The sequence below is a fragment of the Erythranthe guttata genome, chromosome 9 (assembly GCF_056151865.1).
Source record: "Erythranthe guttata isolate IM_541 chromosome 9, IM_541, whole genome shotgun sequence".
Lineage (NCBI taxonomy): Eukaryota > Viridiplantae > Streptophyta > Magnoliopsida > Lamiales > Phrymaceae > Erythranthe > Erythranthe guttata.
The window spans coordinates 15903621-15923997 of record NC_142541.1 but is presented as its reverse complement, the minus strand read 5'-3'; the positions used below and the strand labels follow the sequence as shown (position 1 = coordinate 15923997).

General features: G+C 35.5%; 2 protein-coding genes and 2 long non-coding RNA genes across 4 annotated transcripts; 2 read left to right on the top strand and 2 right to left on the bottom strand.

The window, feature by feature from the left end:
* The first annotated feature begins 4686 nt into the window (after window positions 1-4686).
* On the top strand, window positions 4687-5727 carry LOC105959819 (uncharacterized). The gene is made up of 2 exons (XR_016033508.1): window positions 4687-5092; window positions 5236-5727. It is a non-coding gene; the product is annotated as an uncharacterized LOC105959819 (long non-coding RNA).
* A 273-nt stretch (window positions 5728-6000) lies between these two features.
* Window positions 6001-6906, bottom strand: LOC148768219 (uncharacterized). Its single transcript, XR_016033507.1, has 4 exons — window positions 6780-6906; window positions 6370-6429; window positions 6223-6290; window positions 6001-6014 (listed from the first exon to the last, which is right to left on the bottom strand). It is a non-coding gene; the product is annotated as an uncharacterized LOC148768219 (long non-coding RNA).
* A 3571-nt stretch (window positions 6907-10477) lies between these two features.
* Window positions 10478-12310, top strand: LOC105975824 (Pectin lyase-like superfamily protein). The gene is made up of 4 exons (XM_088823120.1): window positions 10478-11029; window positions 11136-11491; window positions 11630-11765; window positions 11920-12310. The coding sequence occupies exons 1-4, from the start codon at window positions 10580-10582 to the stop codon at window positions 12130-12132; spliced, it is 1155 nt and encodes a 384-aa protein (XP_088679246.1). The 5' UTR covers window positions 10478-10579; the 3' UTR covers window positions 12133-12310.
* Window positions 12311-12465: 155 nt separating this feature from the next.
* On the bottom strand, window positions 12466-18899 carry LOC105975823 (ubiquitin carboxyl-terminal hydrolase 6). Its single transcript, XM_013001056.2, has 18 exons — window positions 18740-18899; window positions 17747-17892; window positions 17516-17551; window positions 17319-17426; window positions 16731-16831; window positions 16498-16624; window positions 16278-16337; window positions 16131-16198; window positions 15830-15880; window positions 15247-15355; window positions 14414-14502; window positions 14171-14240; window positions 13765-13845; window positions 13556-13651; window positions 13395-13443; window positions 13033-13152; window positions 12870-12944; window positions 12466-12739 (listed from the first exon to the last, which is right to left on the bottom strand). The coding sequence occupies exons 1-18, from the start codon at window positions 18747-18749 to the stop codon at window positions 12684-12686; spliced, it is 1452 nt and encodes a 483-aa protein (XP_012856510.1). The 5' UTR covers window positions 18750-18899; the 3' UTR covers window positions 12466-12683.
* Window positions 18900-20377: the final 1478 nt, after the last annotated feature.

Below are 20377 nucleotides of genomic sequence, written 5' to 3'. Positions count from 1 at the left end.
ATTCCTCATTTTATTTAACCTTAAAAAAAGGAAAAAAAAAGTAAGTTTGAAACTGGTAAAAATCGACAACAAGGTATCGAAAAACTATGCTAGAAATCGACACTTAAGCGTCGAAAAAAAACCAAAAAAAATCGACATCAACAGTAAAGTAGAACCTCGATAAATTAATAATCTCGCTTAAATAATAAATTTTTCCGGTCCCGACTCTGAGACAAGGTGTTAATTAATAATTCGCTAAATTAATAAGATAATACACATTCGAAAATTTTAAGAAGCCCCATATAATATATAAATTAATAATGCATAAATATAATTCTTAAATTACATGGTACAATTTATATTTTATAGATCTACAAAGGCTTAATAAAATATAATTAATTATCACTTATTTCTTACTGAAGTTCACATACCATCAATCTCGTCCCTCACTTTTGTTAACACGGTTAAAACTTCTGGTATAAGTTTTCTCATAATTCAACAAAAATATATTCAATATCATTACTGTTTTTAAGAGCTTTCGTTCGTGAAACGGGCTCTACAGTGCATTGACCTAATGGTACAATGAATAATATATACGTAAAAAAAGTTCAAAATGATGTGTTTATTGAAAATAATAATAAAATTAATTTCATAAATTAATAAGTTATTAATTAATGCATACATTAATAGTTATTAATTTAACAATAAGTTAATATTTCACTAAATTAATGAGATTTTGATGATCCCAGCTGTATTAATTTATAGAGGTTTATCTGTATGTCGAATTTGTTAGGTAAAAATCGACACTGAGATGTCAAGTTTATAGCAGAAAAGTCGACATTGTGAAATGTCGAATTTGCTACTACAAAATCGACATCTCAATGTCGATTTTTACCTATCAAATTCGACTTGTACATGTCGACCGCGTCTGTGCGGGATTTTTTTTTGGAAAAACGATATTCTAGCTGAAAAACACATAAATGCATACATTTTTTGGTTTTTCCACCGTAGAATCTTATATTTTGATGTCTTCTGACTCCATATTTTCCATCTTTGTAAGTGTAACAACAAATTTTTATCTGCGAATTTAACAAACAAGAAAATACTTGCATAAAGATAATTTATTGAATTAAAAATAAATATTGCGGGCTACAAACTCTAATTTAATCCTCTCATTTTTCTCCCAAGAATAATATGCGTTTGACTTTGAATTTCGGAGTCGGGTCGTTGACTTGATCTTCTCCGAATTTGATTTGGATTTGAATAACGCCTTCCGAGGGTCTTGCGACTTGAATCTCGGATCGAACGCTGAACTTTGACGGGTTTTGACTTGAAGATCTTGGAGTTCTTGATGGATTTGGCCCTTCAATCTTCCTTCGATCTTGATTTGTTGAACTTTGACGGGCTTTGACTTGAAGATCTTGGAATTCTTGATGGATTTGGCCCTTCAATCTTCCTTCGATCTTGATTTGTTGAAGAACGCCCTCGATTTGATGAAGAACGCCTTGAATTTGATGAAGAACGACTTGAATTTGGTGAAGAACGACTTGAATATTGTAGAGAGAATTTCCTCCTACGGTTTTTCTTCTTCTTGAGTTGTGTCTTGAATTGTGTAGGGAGGGTCCCTATTTATAGTGGTAGAATAAGAGTCCTACGTAAAGTCTTCTTGATGATGTTGCGCGATTTGATTGACTCTCTTTAAATTGATATTTATCTCTTATAACTTGGAAGAGAAGAAATAATCCTATTGGCCAATAATTAATTGATAATTATCTCTATAACTTATTTTGCAAGATAAATTATAATTTAATTTAGACACAATTTAATTGGCTAATTTAATTAACCAATTAATTAATTTTATGCGTCTACAGTAAGATTTGTTGAATTTTGATGATTTTGAATGTTTAGATTTTGTGGGTTTATGGAAGAGGAGGGAGAGAAAGATTTTGTAGGTTTTGGAAGACGGAGAAGATGAGAGTTGGTCTTGTGATTTTGTGAAAGACTTTTTTTGTGGTTTTGAGTTTTTGGTCTATTGTTTTAACAAGCAATGGCATTATAGTATTTATACATTGAAAAATATTAATTTGGTTTTGTACAATTAAAATTAGTATTGAATTCATTACAATTCCAAAAGTGCTGGAAATTTCGGAATTTCTGGAAATCACATAAGTTATAAAATTTCAAAACTTAGCGGAAGTTTTCTGAAAATTTCTTAATTTTCCAAAAATAAAAACATCCACGTCGATAAATGTAATACTAATAACTACTAAATTTCAGTTCAAAAAATAAATAAAAGTAAACCAAATTATAATATTCAATAAAACTTCCGACAACAATTCAATATGTCAAAATCTTAGAACAAAACCTAAATCAAATTAATGTTTCGGAAAACAAAAACAAAAAAATTAAGATAAGTATTATACAATACATTTAAAGGTGCATTTTTCAGGAAAAAATAGATTTTTTAGGAATTAATTTCGGAAATTTAATCGGATCGGAAATCAGAAATTTCAATTTTTTTATATGATTCTAGTTCCAATCCAAAAAAATCTGAAGAAATCGGAAATCGAAAATCGGAATGAAAAAAGTTGTTCCAAAATTGAAACTTTTCGGATCGGAACCGGTGGATCTTGAAATTTTCGTTCCAACTTGCACCCATAAATACATGACACTAATTAATAATATTTCGCCGCTAATTTTTGAACCATCTTGTCGTGCTAACGATTACGAATAACTGTGCCTTTTTTAATTAAAAAAAAAAAAGTGCTTTTAGTCTCTAATCCTTTTTTTTCCCCTTAGAACAACAATTTCCATTATTGGGTGGGCTTGGTGTAAACGGTGGACAAACGGTAATTTTCAAGTGGATTTGGAGCATGATCTAGGGACCGGAATTTTTGGTAGGTTATTTCGGTGCTATTAATTAGGGGATCTGCATTTATTAGCAGATTTTTTATTTATTTATTGGAATAGTTAGATGGGACATATAAAGTATTTTGTGTTGATTGAATTTATGTCATATAGCAATTAAAAAAATAGGCTTATCAAGAAATCAGGTTTTAACTTTTTCTTTTTTTTGTTTAGGCCGAGACTTGAGATCAGAGCCCAATTTTAATGGACACAATTTTAACATCGAGCCCTAGAATCTCTTTAATTCCACATAAATTCTGAACCGACTACGATTCTCTTCTTTCAACCTCCGTAAAAGTTTGATTATTCTTTTTCTGAACGATTAAAGTGAAATGTTTTTTACGGTTTGAAAATTGCTATTTACCGTTCATAAAAAAATTCGATATCTCTCTAAAACCCCAAAACCTCTCGAAAAAACCTAAAAACCTCCCAAACTGCAAATAGCAAAAAGAAAAATTCGAAAATTCGAAATCAAGCTTGAAGAAGGGTTGGGTTTCGATTTTTTGAGGTAATTTCGACTCATTTATGTGTAATATGCATTGGGTAGGTCAATACGGAACCAATTTCATGTTAAAAAGCCCTACAAATCGATTTGCAGGGCTCTTTTTTTTCGCACATACATGGTAGAACGCCAAAGACGGGCGCCCATGGCGTGTATGAACGCCCGTTCCGGGTGTTCATACACGCCATGGGTGCCCGTCTTGGGCGTTCAATTAAGGTGTAGCCGCCCGGTTTGGGCGTCCGGGCGAACGAACGCCCGGTCCAGGCGTTCGTTCGCTCAGAAAACGCCCAAACCGGGCGGTCGGGTTTTTTTTATTTTTTTAATCAATTACAATAATTTAATAAATTTAAAATATGTTTTATGTTTGTAGGATGTCTAATTGGATCAAAAAATTGGGAATGGGAAAAGGGAAGGGGCCCCTGATTCGTCCTCCAGCAGATCCGGTGGAGGAGACTACTGCAGAACGGGAGGGCAGAACACATAACCGTAATGTTACCAGTTCTAAACGGTGTGGAAAACGGACTGGTGCTTTTGTACAACCACGTACGACGATTGAGGAGGAGGAGGAGACAGAGGCTGAGGCAGAGCCCGAGCAGGAGATGGATGCACATATGGATGCATATATGGATCCGTAGGAGGACGAGTACGATCCAGGACTATGCTTTCAGCGAAAGTATCAGTTCCCGGTGCCTGATTTTCCATCCGATGACGATGACGAGGACGGTCCAACTCCGCCTCCGCCTCCTGCTTTTACAATGGCTGGTACTTCGGGTGGTTCTACTCCTGTCCCAAACCCGAGGTCCCGCACCCCTCCGAAAAAAAAGCTTCCTTCTCGACCGTGGAAGTTGACTGGTGAGACCCCCGGTGGACCAAAATACCCTCATTTGATTCCGAGTTTTGGAGCACATATTGCTTACGACATCTGGGAGGGAAAGGTAATACTTATTAATTTTAATACATTTTGTTTAAAATGCTTATACTTGATTATGCTATTCTTAAATATGAATATATCTTCAACAGGGCCGACATATGCTGAAGTTGCGGTCGCACGCAAAGTCTACTTGGTCGGGCCTCGACGACGATCAACACATCAATTTTCAAATACTAGTACAACTTTGGAATGGTTAAAAAGGATAAAAGAACTTTCTCAGCAAGGTATGATAATCTACTCAACACAGAAATTGGAAGTATGTTTGAGAAAATTGTAATCAACAACCATTGAAGTAATAGTTTACATTGAAACTATATTTGAGAACATCATGGGCAACAATACACAGTTGACAAACAATAATAGAGTAAAAAGCAGTTTGCCTCCTAAACTATGGGCCGATTTGCACTTTACCCCCCAAACAAAAAAAATTTGCACGTTTTTACCTGAACTCGTTAATTCGTTGCACGGTGCCCCCTAAACTCAATTTTCCGGCAATTTTAACCGGAATGTGAAAACATGTGCTTTGCACGTGAGATTTTTAGGGGTAAATTCGTCCATTCACTTGTATCTTTAATATTAAATACAAATAAATATTAAAAAAAAAAAAGAAAAAAAAAAAGAAAAAGAATAAATAAATAAAGGAAAAAGAAGTTGTTCTTCAAGCTTTTCTTCTAAACCCGTCAATGGCGGCCGCCAAAGAACAGAAGCGCAGTCTGCACATAGTAATGTTTCCAATCGCCGCCGCTGTAATTGCAATTCCGCAGCGTTTTCCGGTAGCTATTCCGACCCCCTTTTATCGGATATTCACTAACTCTTCCGTTTGGAGGTTTCATTTTTCTTTTTTTTTTTTATTGGTTGTGCTGAAAATAACTAGGGCTGGATTTTTTGCGTAATTTTGAATTATTCTCCGGTGGAGGCTCCGACTGCGGACCGGTGGCGGCGTGGCAACGGCCCAACCAAGAATTGCGTTTGATGGAAAATGAACGGTGGAGATTAATTGTAGACGGAGAGGAATAACAGGGGGTGTTGAAATTGGTGGTTGTGGCGGCCATAGAATTGCTATTCGGCGGCGGAGCGAGGTGGTGCTGGTGGTGGTTTACTGTAGTGGGAAAAGGGCAGGAGCAAGACGCCATTTTTATTTTTATTTTGCGCAATTTTCAAGTTTTTCTCAGTTTTTCTTTTTCCTTTATTTATTTATTATTTTTCTTTTCTTTTTTCTTTTTTTCTTTTTCTTTTTTCTTTTTTTTTTAATATTTATTTGCATTTATTATTAAAGATGCAAGTGAATGGACGAATTTACCCCTCAAAATCTCACGTGCAAAGCACATGTTTTAACATTCCGGTCAAAATTGCCGGAAAATTGAGTTTAGGGGGCACCGTGCAACGAATTAACGAGTTCAGGTAAAAACGTGCAAATTTTTTTTGTTTGGGGGGTAAAGTGCAAATCGGCCCATAGTTTAGGGGGCAAACTGCTTTTTACTCAACAATAATAACAAGTAACAATAGAATCTACTGAGGGCATCATATAAACAATATATAGTTGGCATCATATTACTTAAATACCAATATAAATACTTCAGCAACACTAAAACACATAAAATGGCAAAACTTGCTAATGAAGGTAACATAAGAAAATTCGTTAACCTGCTAACAAGGTCGACACCAAGAAGTCTCTTCACTGTATCGGCATCTTCACTGTAAAAGAAATGATATATATATATATATATATATATATATATATATATATATATATATATATATATATATATATATATATATATATATATATATATATATATATATATATATATATATAATATATATATATATATATATATATATTACATTATGATTAGTATACACAAGTTGCATCTGTTTAATAGTGACGAGGTAAGTATGTTACCTGGAACTAGGAGATTTCAGGGCTAATGAAAGGGTGAATAGAAGTTGAGTCAAGCACTCTTCAGCATCCTAGCAATAACGACACTTCTAGCATGAGAAAATTTATAAGGGAAAATGTGAAAAATGAGGTCAATAGCACCTATAATACCCGTTCCATTTAAATTCCAGTGTGAAGCTGGGCAAAATGAGGATACTTGCTCCGCAATGCCTAATAAATAGGAGACGGGCAAATTCTTTCCACTTAGGATTCCTTACACAATTGCAGAATGACAAAAATTAAGCAAAATTTGATTGTTCGAAAGGCATACTACATGCCAATAAACAATTTGTTTTACTTGCAGATAGAAAGTTAAGCAAAATAACTGAAGTTCATGTGTACAACAAGAAACCAACATTGAAAACACCTCGTGTTAACATAAATAAATTCCATACACGGAAATAACTTTGGAACCAACTGACGTTCATTAGCATCCAGAATCCCATGTGTTTGCAAGTAGATCTAACCACAATTTGACGAATAAAAATATTCTTGAAAAAACCTGAAGCCAATAAACATACCGTCAAAAATCGCATAGGTGCCACCGGCTACACATTTTTATCAAGATCATTAAATAATTCTCGTGTTGCAACAGCAAGTGAATGAGAAGATTGATCGACTGCATTGCTTCTGACTGGAGGAGGATACCTGAATGCAAGACATAAGCAACCAAAACAAGAAATCTTAGCACGGAAGACTGTTGTAGCACAACTGCCTTGAAGGCAAACTTTTTTCTTAGGAAAGAGACAACTTACTATATCAAAGCAGATTTTAGCTCTGGGGCCGAATGCAAACATTTACTGTGGAGTTCATATAGCAGGTATTTCCCAGATTCATTAAATAATATCCAAAAAAATATGCACAAGTGTGTCACACAATAGCATAAATAACCAAATATGTACGACAGTTATCCTTGAACTTGTCTTCCTTTCAGGAACATATTGATACTTTGATATGTCGTTAGAAAATGACTGAGTCTATAGAATAAAAGAAGTTTTGATTTTCGACTTGAATAACCTCTTCAGCAAAAACAGGACCCTTTGCTGGTGCCTTTACAACATCTGCAATTCCCATCATCATTAATTCACAGCAAAAGTTACTGAAAGTAAATTAAACTCAGTTCAACCAAATCCTTATCCTATTTAGATTCACAATGAAGATTAAACTATATTTTACTTAATTTAGGCATTCTTTATTAGTTCCCTGAATCTTTATTCAGAAGTGAGCAAATACTAGCAAAAATAATACTAAAGCAATAGTCAAACTCGACATAAGTTCTTTGAGATTCAGTTATTCTGTTTGGTCACAATCACCAGTTCACCACATGTGTAGCTAAACTGATGGCTTATGATTCTTTTACTTGTTTGTGTTGATTTTCTAATTATGGTCTATATTGAAGGTTATTGGTGTAGTAGTGTTACTGTTTTAAGTTTTTAAATCTATTCACAGACGATGTGATAAACATCAACTGAGATCAAATGGTGCATTCATTAACATACTTTGCTAACACCTGCAAAATAAATGAGGATGCAAGAATCTTTAACATAATTGCCAGTATCAATAAGAATGTTTTGTATTTTCCTGATGGTTTGGGGAAGCGAACAAGAAGGCTTGTGTTAAATCTCCTATTTTTGTTACCCGGTTCTACAACTTTGGAGCAAACCTATTAATTTCAAATAATAATATGCTTAGTTTTCGATCCCATTGCTCAAATCCACTCATGCCAAATTATTCAGATTAGAAGACCAAAAGAAGGATTCACAGAAAAAGAAGAAAGAACACTGGTTATAGAAATCTGCAATCCCCAGCCCTGCTGCCATGGCTTTTATTCTCCTGATTTGAAATCTGCAATCCCCAGCCCTGCTGCCATGGCTTTTAACATCCCACGGTCCTTGGCCGTGCTTCCTAGGTCTAGTTACATCTTTTATGCGGAAATTTTGTCAACATTATTCGAATGGCAAGTAAATCTGCGGCTGCACCGTGATGTATTTTTTTGTGAAAAAATCTTCGATCCTCCTATCCAATTTAGATTTTTCGGCGTCTTTGGTCTCAACTGCTTTACCCAGGCATATCTTGCATTTTTTTATGGCTCGTTCTTGATCGGTACCACTTGTTGGTGCTAATCCATCATGCACCATTTTCACTCTCATCAGATTCTGGGCCATCAATTTTTTTTTACCTTCGATAACCCAATCTTGAAACCCAATCTTGAAGATCGCATATTTCGTTCATTCTAAGCATGTAGCAATTGGATTCCCTTCGAATTACAGACCATTCAGTTTGCCCCATTGGTAGAGAGGGACGAGAGAGAAAACGAAGGTAGGGAGAGAGAAAGCGAAGGTAGAGTGAGAAAGACGTGTAGAGAGAGAAACAGGTAGAAAAGTTATGATTAAAGATATTTATTATTTGAATTCTTTGTTAGCTGCATGTCACGGACTTGTTCACTTAGCAACGAACCGTGCGGCCTTAAAAAACGAAGGAAGTACTTAAGAAGATAAGAGAGTTTGTAGGAAAGTACTTTTATTGTTTAATTGCTTGTTGGATTTCTTGGATGGTTACAAATGAGGATCCTACCTCTATTTATACTAGACCACCTCCTCAATGGACGGTGGAGATCTATTTGATCTAACGGTTGAGAGTGGTTCACTAGAACACTCCAAAGAATTCCTACAAAATATCTACAAGGGAGGGTTCTAAAATATTTTCTAGAATCCTCCAAGAATCTCTACTCCTCTATACATTTGGGTCAACTTGGGTCTAACCCTATTTGGGCTAAATCTTGGGCTTCTTAACCTCCCAACCCAAGGGAAACTGGCAAGGGGTTGGGCCAAAACTAGCGGGTCGTGACATGCAGCTGGAGAGATAAAAAAAAGGCGTCCCTGTGTTGTAAATATAGTAAATCTATTTGGGGTTTATTACCATTTATGCCCCTGTGGTTTCCAAATGGGCCTATATTAAAACCATCTTAAACCGATATTAACGTGCTCCTAGAATAGACTATTATTGGGCCTATTTGGCCATTCAGAGTAGGCACGGCCACGGGCCGGGTTGGACCGGGACCCGACCCGGATTTGGAATCGCCCCGCCCCGGAACGGAGCCGCACCCCTTGGACCTGGACCTGGACCCGACTTTACATGGGGTCGGTTTCGGGTCTTGATTTATTGGACACGAGACCCAACGGTCTACCCGACGGGGGGACCCGAGGACCCATCGGGTCCACCCGAATAAAAAAAAAAATTTTAATTTTAAAAATGCAACGGCTATAAACCGGATCCGACCCGGTCCATAAATTCAATCTTTTTTTTTTTTTTCCAAAAGCTAGAAACTCGGGTCCACCCGAAACCGACCCGGACACGACCCCGAATCCAGTCTGACTGAATTCAAAAAAAAATTCCAACGGTCAAGATTTAAAAAAAAAATCAAAATCAAAAGATAGTTTTGGACCCGGACCCGACCCAGACCCAGAAGGACCCGAGTTGACCTGGCTCGGACCCGCCTGCACATGGGTCAGTTTTGAGTCCCCAAAAAGTAGGACCCCGACCCGACCCTCCCGTGGCCGTGTCTAATCAGAGTAGATAGTTGTTCCATTTTCCCCATTTATGGCTACTATTTTAAAGTTAAACTTAAGAAAAGGAGAAATGAAATGATAAATACAGAACGATTTTTAGTAAATGCATGTTTTTCTTTTTCTTTTTTTTATTGTGGATTAAAAGCACAAAATAAAATGGTGGAACAATTCGATCTAAGAAAACTTCTCAAATTCTGAAGAAAAAAACGAGCATTAGCAGTAGACATTAGTCTAAGTTATGCACAAAATTTGATAAATTCGTGTTTTGACAACTAATAATGCGATATTCGGGCAAAATTAAGGTTTGAAAGAAAAAGATTGGATTAATACTTAGATTTTAATTTATTAAATAAAATGACCTATGTTTCCTGACAGACGTCCTGTATTTATCAAGTCCCATTAATAACGCATTAAAATATTTGAGTATTGTCTTTCTTTTTTTCTTCGAGAAGAAAACATTAACTAACTTCCCACAGTTTAAGCTATCTCATTCATAACCTAAGACCAGCTGCAGTTATAAATGCAGAGCAATTAATTAATTTACATAAACATTAAAAACACTTATTAATGCCCATTCTTTAATGCAATCCAATAACATCTTTTATTTCAATGTTTGCATATAAATAATAAAACCCCATTGCTTCAATTCTCCCTCACGTGTTCAACATCTCTATTTCTCTAGTGACATTTATCTATATAAATAAACATATATTACAAAATCTTTATAATATATCTATCACTTCTACAATTTTATGGTTTCAAGGAGTGTACAAGGCACACTATGGTGCTCTATTTGGGCTATTTCGATAGCCGTCCTATTGAATTCGGGCTTCATTCAAGCCCGAAGAACTATCGGGAACATGAACGTAATTGACAAGTGTTGGAGGACCAATCCCAATTGGCGCAGCAATCGTCACCAATTGGCGACTTGTTCCGTTGGCTATGTCGGCAAAATGAGAAACAATACCGGGCCGGACGTGACAAATTATAAGGTTACTGATCCAAGTGACGACGCACTTGACCCAAAGCCCGGAACTCTGAGATATGCCATGACCAGCATCAAAGGTAAAGTTTGGATCACATTCCAACGGGACATGAGCATAAAACTCGAGAAACCACTCCTCGTCAACAGTTTCACCACGATCGATGGAAGAGGAGTCATTGTTGATATTGCGTACGGCGCCTGCCTACTCCTTCAAGAGGTACGGAAATTCACAACTAATTTTTCTATCTTTTTTTGGGTTAATCGCATTCATTCTCAGAGCACTCGTTAGTACTGAAAAAAATAAAAATAACCTAAAAATATAGGCGAACAATGTGATCATCCACGGGCTCCGGATCCACGATTGTGTGGCTCAAGGGGCGGGCCCGGTGATGGGCCCGAATGGGAAGATCGTGCAGCTAGGCCCGGTGGATGGTGACGCTATACGAATGGTGGGCTCTTCGAAGATATGGGTCGACCACAACACATTGTTCGATTCCCATGATGGGCTGATTGACGTCACTAGGGGTTCTACTGACATCACTATATCGAACAATTGGTTTAGGTTCCAGGATAAAGTGATGCTTTTAGGTCACGACGATGGTTTCCAAGCGGATAAGGGTATGAAGGTCACTGTTGCGTTCAACCATTTCGGCCCTCATTGCCAACAGAGAATGCCGAGGTACAGTTTTACAGCACCTAACAAAAGTTCTATTCTGATTTCTACCTTCATCTACGTTCAATTAAAGACTTCCTCACAAGCTCGTGCAAAATTTATCGAAAACAACAAAAGTAATCGTTACCAAATGCTTATTTGTAGGGTTCGATTCGGATACGCACATGTAGTTAACAATCTTTACCTAGGATGGGGGCAGTACGCCATTGGAGGAAGCATGAACCCTAACATCAAGAGCCAAGCAAACCTCTTCATTGCACCAGAAGGAAACAACAAAGAGGTATGTATACACATATACATACTAACATACTAAAATTATAAAACTAGGTTCTCATAAAACTGTATAATCCTATATTAGCAACCAAACGAAGCCTAAGTTCACGAAGTAAAAAAAAACCAAAAAAAAAAAAAAAAACTAATTCATTCTAATGCAGATAACCTGGGATAGCAGTGAAGACGGCAATTTCATGTCTATACACGATGTATTCGAAAACGGAGCCTCGTTCAAAGAATCGCTCGATGAAGGTGCAGTGGTGAGCCCAGACTATAGACCTGACCAGAATTTCGAGGTGGCTGATGGAAGGGTAGTTAGGTCTTTAACAAAATCTGCTGGTGCTTTAAAATGTCCAAGAATTTCCAGATGCTAAAGTCGGAAAAAATTCACACAAGTCCTACGCATCTACTATACTATACTATACTATTTTATGTCCAGTACAAAGGACTAACTATCCTGATATTCTCTAGTAATACACCTTTTTCTGGTGAAATTTCTGGGACGGAATTACTACTGCAGAAGAAGATATAAATAATCCATATATTACGGAATATCTCCAGTACTAGTTTAGAAGTTAACTCTCTTTTTAGCTTTTGGAACACATATTTAAGTTTGGCTGATATTTTAACATCTGCCTCGGTTAATTTTTGAGATGTAACTGGTGAAGGTCTGAAGGAAGAAAAATCAAATAGAATGAACGGTATAATGGATCCCGATAAACTAATGCATTTAACAAATTAAGAGAAAGGCAGTTACAAACATGGTTTTTTCGTCAAATGTGGCTAGAGTCGGATAATAGTTTAATATCTCAACAACTGAACAGAAGCCGTTGGTTATATAGAAACTTCTATCGTCATCATATTACAGATAAAACAAAATGATTTAAATGAGCAAGAAATCGTCTGATCAAACCTAGATGAAGGACTACATGGAGATATCGCGGGCCTTGTACATGCAAATATAAGCCATGTGCCAGTCACCTAAAATCAAAGTAAGATAATTATTTGTAAATAAATATGCACAAGTGTGAATACTTTTCTAGAGAATTGAGTATTTAAGGAAAGGGTGATTTTGCGACTGCAAAATACTAAATAACGGAATGTTACGTACCGCCTCCCGAGAGTCTGGTGATGTCTTCCGCCCGTTGTGGAATTGGATTATCATCATCAAATTCAATCCATTTGCCTGCAGTTGCATAAAGTTGTATACATAAAATAAATTTGACAGTGGAATATATTTCAGCTTAGATAATATTTTGTTTCAAAAGACCCACCGTTTTCTTGCTTAACCCAGGCAACGTAATGCCCGGAATCAGCACTTCTACCCTTATGCGTGAGCACAGCAACCAAATCATATACCCCTGTCAGGTGCTTCTCTTTCTCAGGAGGAACACCTGAAATAAGATGTACAGGTAAATACCATATAGTGAAGAGATAAATTCGATCTGGAACAACCGAGATTTCCTCGTACAAGCCAAGAAAGGGGATAATAAAAGGAGATCGAATTGTTTACTGCAATTATTCAAGACTAGGAAATTTAAGCAGAGAATGGTATAACTATTAACAAAGATTCCATTTTTCCCATAATGCTTCTAAGCTTTTACCCTAAATAAAATTTCTTACAGCATGAGAATACCTTCTCCAGGAGCAGATTTAGATGAATCCCCAGTTTCATTTGATGACCCCTGCATGATACAAAGAAATATAAACTTAATTTAGATCTTAAGAAATCAGAAATAGAAAGTCTAATCGCCCTCTTTCTATCCTTTACTGTCTCTAGATCAGATAATTGCATACCTCAGCATCAGTCATCTTGACATCAGTGTTCGAAGAAGTTGAGCTGTTCTCATTAGTTTTCAGACCAAGCTTCTTGCCTTCTTCATCTCTTAGGTGCTGATTATTGATGTTTTAATGATTATAATCCAAACGAAAAAAAAAACAGAGAACTAGAGAAAAATGATGTATCAACTTGAGTTTTATCGAAGAGTAAGGAGAAAAGTTTGTACCTTTCGAGGAACTTCCAACACCTTGCGAAGATCATCCGAGCAAAAATCATACACATCTAACTCCAATGGGTAGTCAACTTTCTGCGAAATAATAGCAAATATGTAATGAGTGATGAATAATAGTCAACGTTTAACTGATAATCAAACTTAAGTACTAAAGAATTTGTTTCAATTAAATTGACCTAACATTGATACTATTGGAGAGGTTCGAGCATAATAAATGATGATATACATTTTCATCTAACTAAAATCCCTATTAGAATGGGAGGAGACACATTACTATACTCAATTATAACAAGTTCAATGGATTTTACATGATGACCTTATGCTCTCGCGATTTTACTTATTCAAGCCGTTTCATAATAAACCCGAGTATTTTGAATTGGAAAGAATAACAATATATTACCCGCAGAATTTTTGCCTTCTGGTTTGTTTCTCTTTTCCAGAAAAAGCGTACAAATTGAACAGTCAAGTATCTGTAATTTGGAGAATAAAGATTAGTATCCTACCTGACATGGAAATTATTCGAGAAAAGGTAATATGTAATTCAGGTTTCACCAGGACCAGCAACAATATGCAAAGAAACACATGAAATAGAAGATCCGACACGGACCAGAAAAGAAAAAGCATTTTAATAGGTCCCTAATACCTTGGCAAGCCATTTATGCGAGAATCTTTTGAATAAATAGCAGTACGTCCCAGAGCAGGGGAAGACTTCTCCAGTTCTGATTTCAGACCCTAAAAACATAGAACAGCAAAAAATTACTCCCAACATCCTTTACATGATAATGGAATGGCATCCTCAATAAAGTACACAAAGCAAATCTGCTGCATCTAAGCAACTCAAAAATTAATTTATGAAATTTATAACCAAAGACATTCGTCGTCCTAAGATAACAAGACTTGGATATCAACACAGCAATCTTCTGATACGAGTAAAACTTTGGAATGGTTAAAAATCATGGCAAACCCAACAATAAGATAAAAACAGCTATGCACATCCCCACTAGGAACAACCAAGACAATTTAAATATAGAGTAAGTCAGCTTTAACATATTCAGATCGCAATTCCGCAGACAGTAATGTATCAGAATTACAAGTGACCCTCTAAATCAGGCCCAGAAACGAGGCAATGTTAGCTCGGATTTGCACATTATAGTGCCAGTTCCTAGATTCCTAGAGCTCCTCTCACTAGTATGCAGATAATCAGAATACGTTTCAATGTGCATACATGCTAAACGTATTAAGATTTTTAACCAGCTAACCCTACCCCATCATTTCCAAGGGTTCATCACTATAATGACTATCAAGAAAACAAGTGACAAGAAAATTTATGTCTTAGGGACATAAGTAACCAAGGAAAGGCATTTGCAATGAACAGCAGACTCAACCCCATGTCAGATAATATTGAGAATGAAGTGGGAATCAAGCGAAGAACTATCACACAAGAATGTATTGTGAAGACAACAGTGTCAAACTTACATGTTTTAAACCTTCATGCAGATGGTTCACCTCTTGCGAAATATGGCATTTCAGTGAATAAACTGATTCTGTTTCGGTACTTTCTTCACCACTTTCAGCACAATGGACCCTAGCCACAAATCATTAACGATGAAAATAGGTAAATGAGTTGCTTGATATGTATTTTATGCACCAGATATATTTCCTTCACAACGGCACATGGAGAGCATAGGAAAGGGAAATATATGGTAGTAACAAAAAGGATATGAGAACTTTCTCAGCAAGGTATGATAATCTACTCAACACAGATTGGAAGTATGTTTGAGAAAATTGTAATAAACAAACATTAACGTAATAGTTTACATTGAAACTATGTTTGAGAACATCATAGGCAACAATACACAGTTGGCAAACAATAATAACAAGTAACAATAGAATCTACTGAACACAAGATTGGAAGTATGTTTGAGGGCATCATATCAACAATATATAGTTGGCAAACGAAGCAGAATTACTTAAATACCAATATAAATACTTCAGCAACACTAAAACACATAAAATGGCAAAACTTGCTAATGAAGGTAACATAAGAAAATTAGTTAACCTGCTAACAAGGTCGACACCAAAAAGTCTCTTCACTGTATCAGCATCTTCACTGTAAAAAAACGATATATATTTTACATACTGGTAAGATAATGCAGAGAGGACTTTTTTAGATACAGGATATAAAAACAAAAACTAATTAAAAGACAAGAAATATTCTGATGAGAAAGGACAGCAAATAGATGACATCAATTGGACCAGAAAGTAACCACTAAACTGTGTTAAATAGTTTGCTATACTGTTACCCCGAGATAGTATACACAAGTGGCATCTGTTTAATAGTGATGAGGTAAGTGTGCTACCTGGAACTAGGAGATTTCAGGGCTAATGAAAGGGTGAATAGAAGTTGAGTCCAGCATTCTTCAGCATCCTAGGAATAACGACAGTTCCAGCATGAGAAAATTTATAAGGGAAAATGTGAAAAATGAGCTCAATAGCACCTATAATACCTGTTGCATGTAAATTCCATTGTGAAGCTGGGCAAATTGAGGATACTTGCTCCGCAATGCCTAAAACATAGGAGACAGTCAGATATTTTCTACTTAGGATTGCTTACACAATTGCAGAATGACAAAAATATGGCGCCTTAAAGTGCATTTGATTGTTCGAAAGACATATTACATGCAATAAACAAAAAATACCTCATGTTAAAACAAATAAATTCCATACCGTCAAAAATCGCATAGGTGCCACTGGCTTCACATTTTTATCAAGATCATTAAATAGTTCTCGTGTTGCAACAGCAAGTGAATGAGAAGATTGATCTACTGCATTGCTTCTCACTGGAGGAGGATACCTGAAAGCAAGACATAAACAACCAAACAAGAAATCTTAGCACTGACGACTGTAGTAGCACAGCTGCTTTGAAGGCAAACTTTTTTCTTAGGAAAGAGACAACTTACTGTATCAAAGCAGATTTCAGTTCTGGGACCGAATGCAAACATTGTACTGTGGAGTTCATATAGCAGGTATTTCCCAGATTCATTAAACCAGCAGAATGACCCTGTAGCAAACATCAGAGGACCCTCATTGACCAAACTTAAATTTTCAAAAGAATGTCAGAGTGTTAAACTCACGAGCACAATAATATCCAAAAAAATATGCACAAGTGTGTCACACAATAGCATAAATAACCATATATGTAAGACAGTAATCCTTGAACTTGTCTTCCTTTCAGGAACATATTGATACTTTGATATGTCGTTAAAAAATGACTGGGTCCATAGAATAAAAGAAGTTTCGATTTACGACTTGAATGACCTCCCAAATAACGTAATCAAACTATGTACCCCACTAACTTCTTATAATACTTCAGCGCAAAACTAATATTAACACATTCAGCGTTCAGTTAGTGCTAAGAGATTCAAGAGTATTTCCTTTTCTATTCCAGATTCAACCTATCATATCAGAGTATAGGAAAAACTTTTAGCTCTTAGATAATATATGTCAGGCGTTTTCTGCTATAATTTAAAGAACATGATGAAACTTACAACAGCAACCACTAATTCTTCTTCGGGCATGTCTTCAGCAAAAACAGGACCCTTTTCTGGTGCCTTTACAATCTCATCTGCAGTTCCCATCATCATTAATTTTTGGCCCTGTACCAAATAAGAGAAACATGGAATAATTGAAACATATTCTACTATAGTAATCAAACAAGTCTCGTCCAATGCAGAATAACTTTTACCTCTTTCACTCCTACTTTTGACCAATCTGCATCGTCCTGTATAGTTTATTAAAGAAAAAAAAAAAAGGCAAGGCATCAATAACTTTATTCATCTCCAACGGTAAAGAAAATTTCAACGTTGTTGCAGAATCTACATACTAATATACAGTTGATTCGTTTAAACTCTAAGAGAATACCAACACTTATTTGCATTTCAAGATGTCACCATTCTTTATAAATGTTGCTCTATACCTTTAATAAACCACCTTTGACCATAATCTTTTGCCTTTCAGGTGGAACTCCAGTTAAGTCATACAGCTGGCACTTGAAAACATATGGGGTTTGGGTAGTATCTATCTCCACATTGGAGAGCAATTCCTTTTGCCACTTTACACTAACTGTAAAAATAAATCAGACATAATTAGCTTAAATAAACGTGCATTATGATGTTGCTTCAAAATAATTCAGCTAGAGTTAGAAAATAATGGAAAATGATAAAAAAAAAAACTAATTTCAATGCAATTCCTCAGATGACAGTCATGTTCAAAATATCAGAAACTCCTTACCATTAGACAACTGGTCATCTAGAACAATATGTCTAGCTCGAAGAAATATAACCAATCTTCTTTATCTCTCCTCTTCCTAACCTATATTTCTTTTGATCAGGATATCTGATTAGATATTTTTTTTATCAGGCTGATTTTCGAGATGGTATGGCGATTGAAGTCCAGAAACACATGAACCAGCTACACCCTTCAATACGACATTCAACGCTCTCCTACAATTTTCCATCGTTTCTAAACATTTTAACACCGAATAAATATTGTTTCGAGCATTCCAACTATAGTGTAGTATATCAAAACTTCAGTGTTCCCAAATGCACAAACTCTACACGGTGTGCATCAAATTCACAATTCTATTTCCTAACAGATCGGCTCAAAATAATTCAAACTAATTTCCTCACACTCAAGTTCCAAAAAATTGAAGTTCGAATCATCTATCGTGCCTCAATCGAGAATTAACTAGACCCACCAAAACCCTCGAAAAAATGATAAAAATTATATCAAAACACATACGCTGAATAACCTAAAACTTGCACAAATCATGCTCGAACATTGTGTCGACAAAAATTTAGAAAATCAAATACAAAACTATATATACATATGCTGGAGAAAAAGCTTCTTCCGAATTAATTGAAATATCCATTAAATTGGGAAATGATGAATAAGGAGAGGCAATTCTGACCTGTCAACATGGTTGCGAAGAGCTTCGGAAGGGGGAAAGATCGGAAGTCGGAGCTTCACTGCGTGTTGTGCGTGTTTCTTAGCTTGCGCAGAGGGGCAAATTATGCGAAGAGGTGTATATATAGGGCTAGCCAAATAATTAGAGTGTAATTTCAGTTTTCCTCATAATTATAAATTATAATTATACTTTTAAGGAAAAAGGGCTAAAATACGTACATTTATTTTGTCTAGTTTTATTACGGTTTAGTCCCTAGTACTATATTTTGTACATCGTACTCTCCCTTTTTAAGTTTTACTTATAGTTAACTTTATATCCAACCGAAATATCCGGAATGCTCTTCATTAATTGATTTTCTATTTTCTTCTTTTTTTTTTCTTCATTTTGGGTATACATGTAATATAACCAAACATCTCTTTATTCATCGTCGAATATATAATTATAGTTATCAAATATGTTTGAAACTTTAAAAAAAAAATAGGACATATGATTGAATTTTCCTTCTCGAGGCCTATTTTTGCAGCAACAAACAACACACAGTGTTGTCTTTGTTCATATACAAGTTTCGTTAACAAAACACGATAATAGCGAAGCAGGAAACCATCGTACTCTACAACACACTATCATACCAAAGAACATTCGTACTATTGGAATAATCAAAAAATACAATACATATCTCAAACGACGGCCTAATTGTCGAAAAGACTCAAAACACAACACACTGCTTTTAAAATGCCTCAAAATCGTGCGATGCAAAGATTAAAAAAATAGGGATCATCAAACTCCTACAACGAAATAACAATTTTTACTATATTGATAGGGTTTAAGATTAGGGCAAAACTAATTCAATAACTATTCAATTATGTAAGAACAAGAAATTGAACCTTCAAAGTAGGGTACACAACGGCTTTAAACTGCAATATGAATTTGTGAAATTTTCCTCCTTCTCCTCTTTCTTCTTCCTTGACCTTCCTGTATTTAATTTCATAGTCATCAGTTTCTCTCGTGCGACAGAATATTGTAACGTACAGTGATTTCGAAATAAACGAATACAAATACAAAGTTGATGTTGTCCGAAAAAGTTATTAGACACGTTTTCTCGAAAATATTTGTCGGAACACGTTTTTCAAGTATGTATAGAAAATGATTTTGTTGAAACACTTTCGAATATAAAGTTATTTCAAAAATATATTTTCTTTCCGAATACCTGTACCAAATATATTTAATAGTTACAATAGGAGATCCATCAAACGAATAACTTAGTGAGAAATATTATATTTTTTTTTATCTTTTTTTAAAAGTAATTCGGCACGATTTTGGTTTTCTTGCACTATATACGCTTGAAGTTAAGTTGGATGTAGAAGAAAATAATAATGTAATCTGTTATTTTGCACCCTAGAAAAAAAAAAAACCCAACAAAATATGAAATTGCCCTCATTATGTTTTAAATATTCAATTTAGGGTGCATTGTGAATGATATATTGTGGTTTAAGGATGCAAAGTACTAATATTTTTTTTATAGGTGCAAAATACCGAAATACTACATTTCAAGGGTGTAAAGTCGAATTAAGCCCAAGTATGTACCAAAACTAGGATATACGGTCTATTTAAAAAATAAAAAAATAAATGATTTTTTAACGG

Coding starts and splice junctions, on each gene's coding strand:
- LOC105975824 (XM_088823120.1), top strand. CDS start 10,580: ATGGTTTCAAGGAGTGTACAAGGCACACTATGGTGCTCTATTTGGGCT. Junction 11,030..11,135: donor CCTGCCTACTCCTTCAAGAG/GTACGGAAATTC, acceptor CTAAAAATATAG/GCGAACAATGTGATCATCCA. Junction 11,766..11,919: donor CAGAAGGAAACAACAAAGAG/GTATGTATACAC, acceptor ATTCTAATGCAG/ATAACCTGGGATAGCAGTGA.
- LOC105975823 (XM_013001056.2), bottom strand. Junction 16,199..16,277: donor ATGGAATTTACATGCAACAG/GTATTATAGGTG, acceptor CGTTATTCCTAG/GATGCTGAAGAATGCTGGAC. Junction 13,652..13,764: donor TGTTGGAAGTTCCTCGAAAG/GTACAAACTTTT, acceptor ATCAATAATCAG/CACCTAAGAGATGAAGAAGG.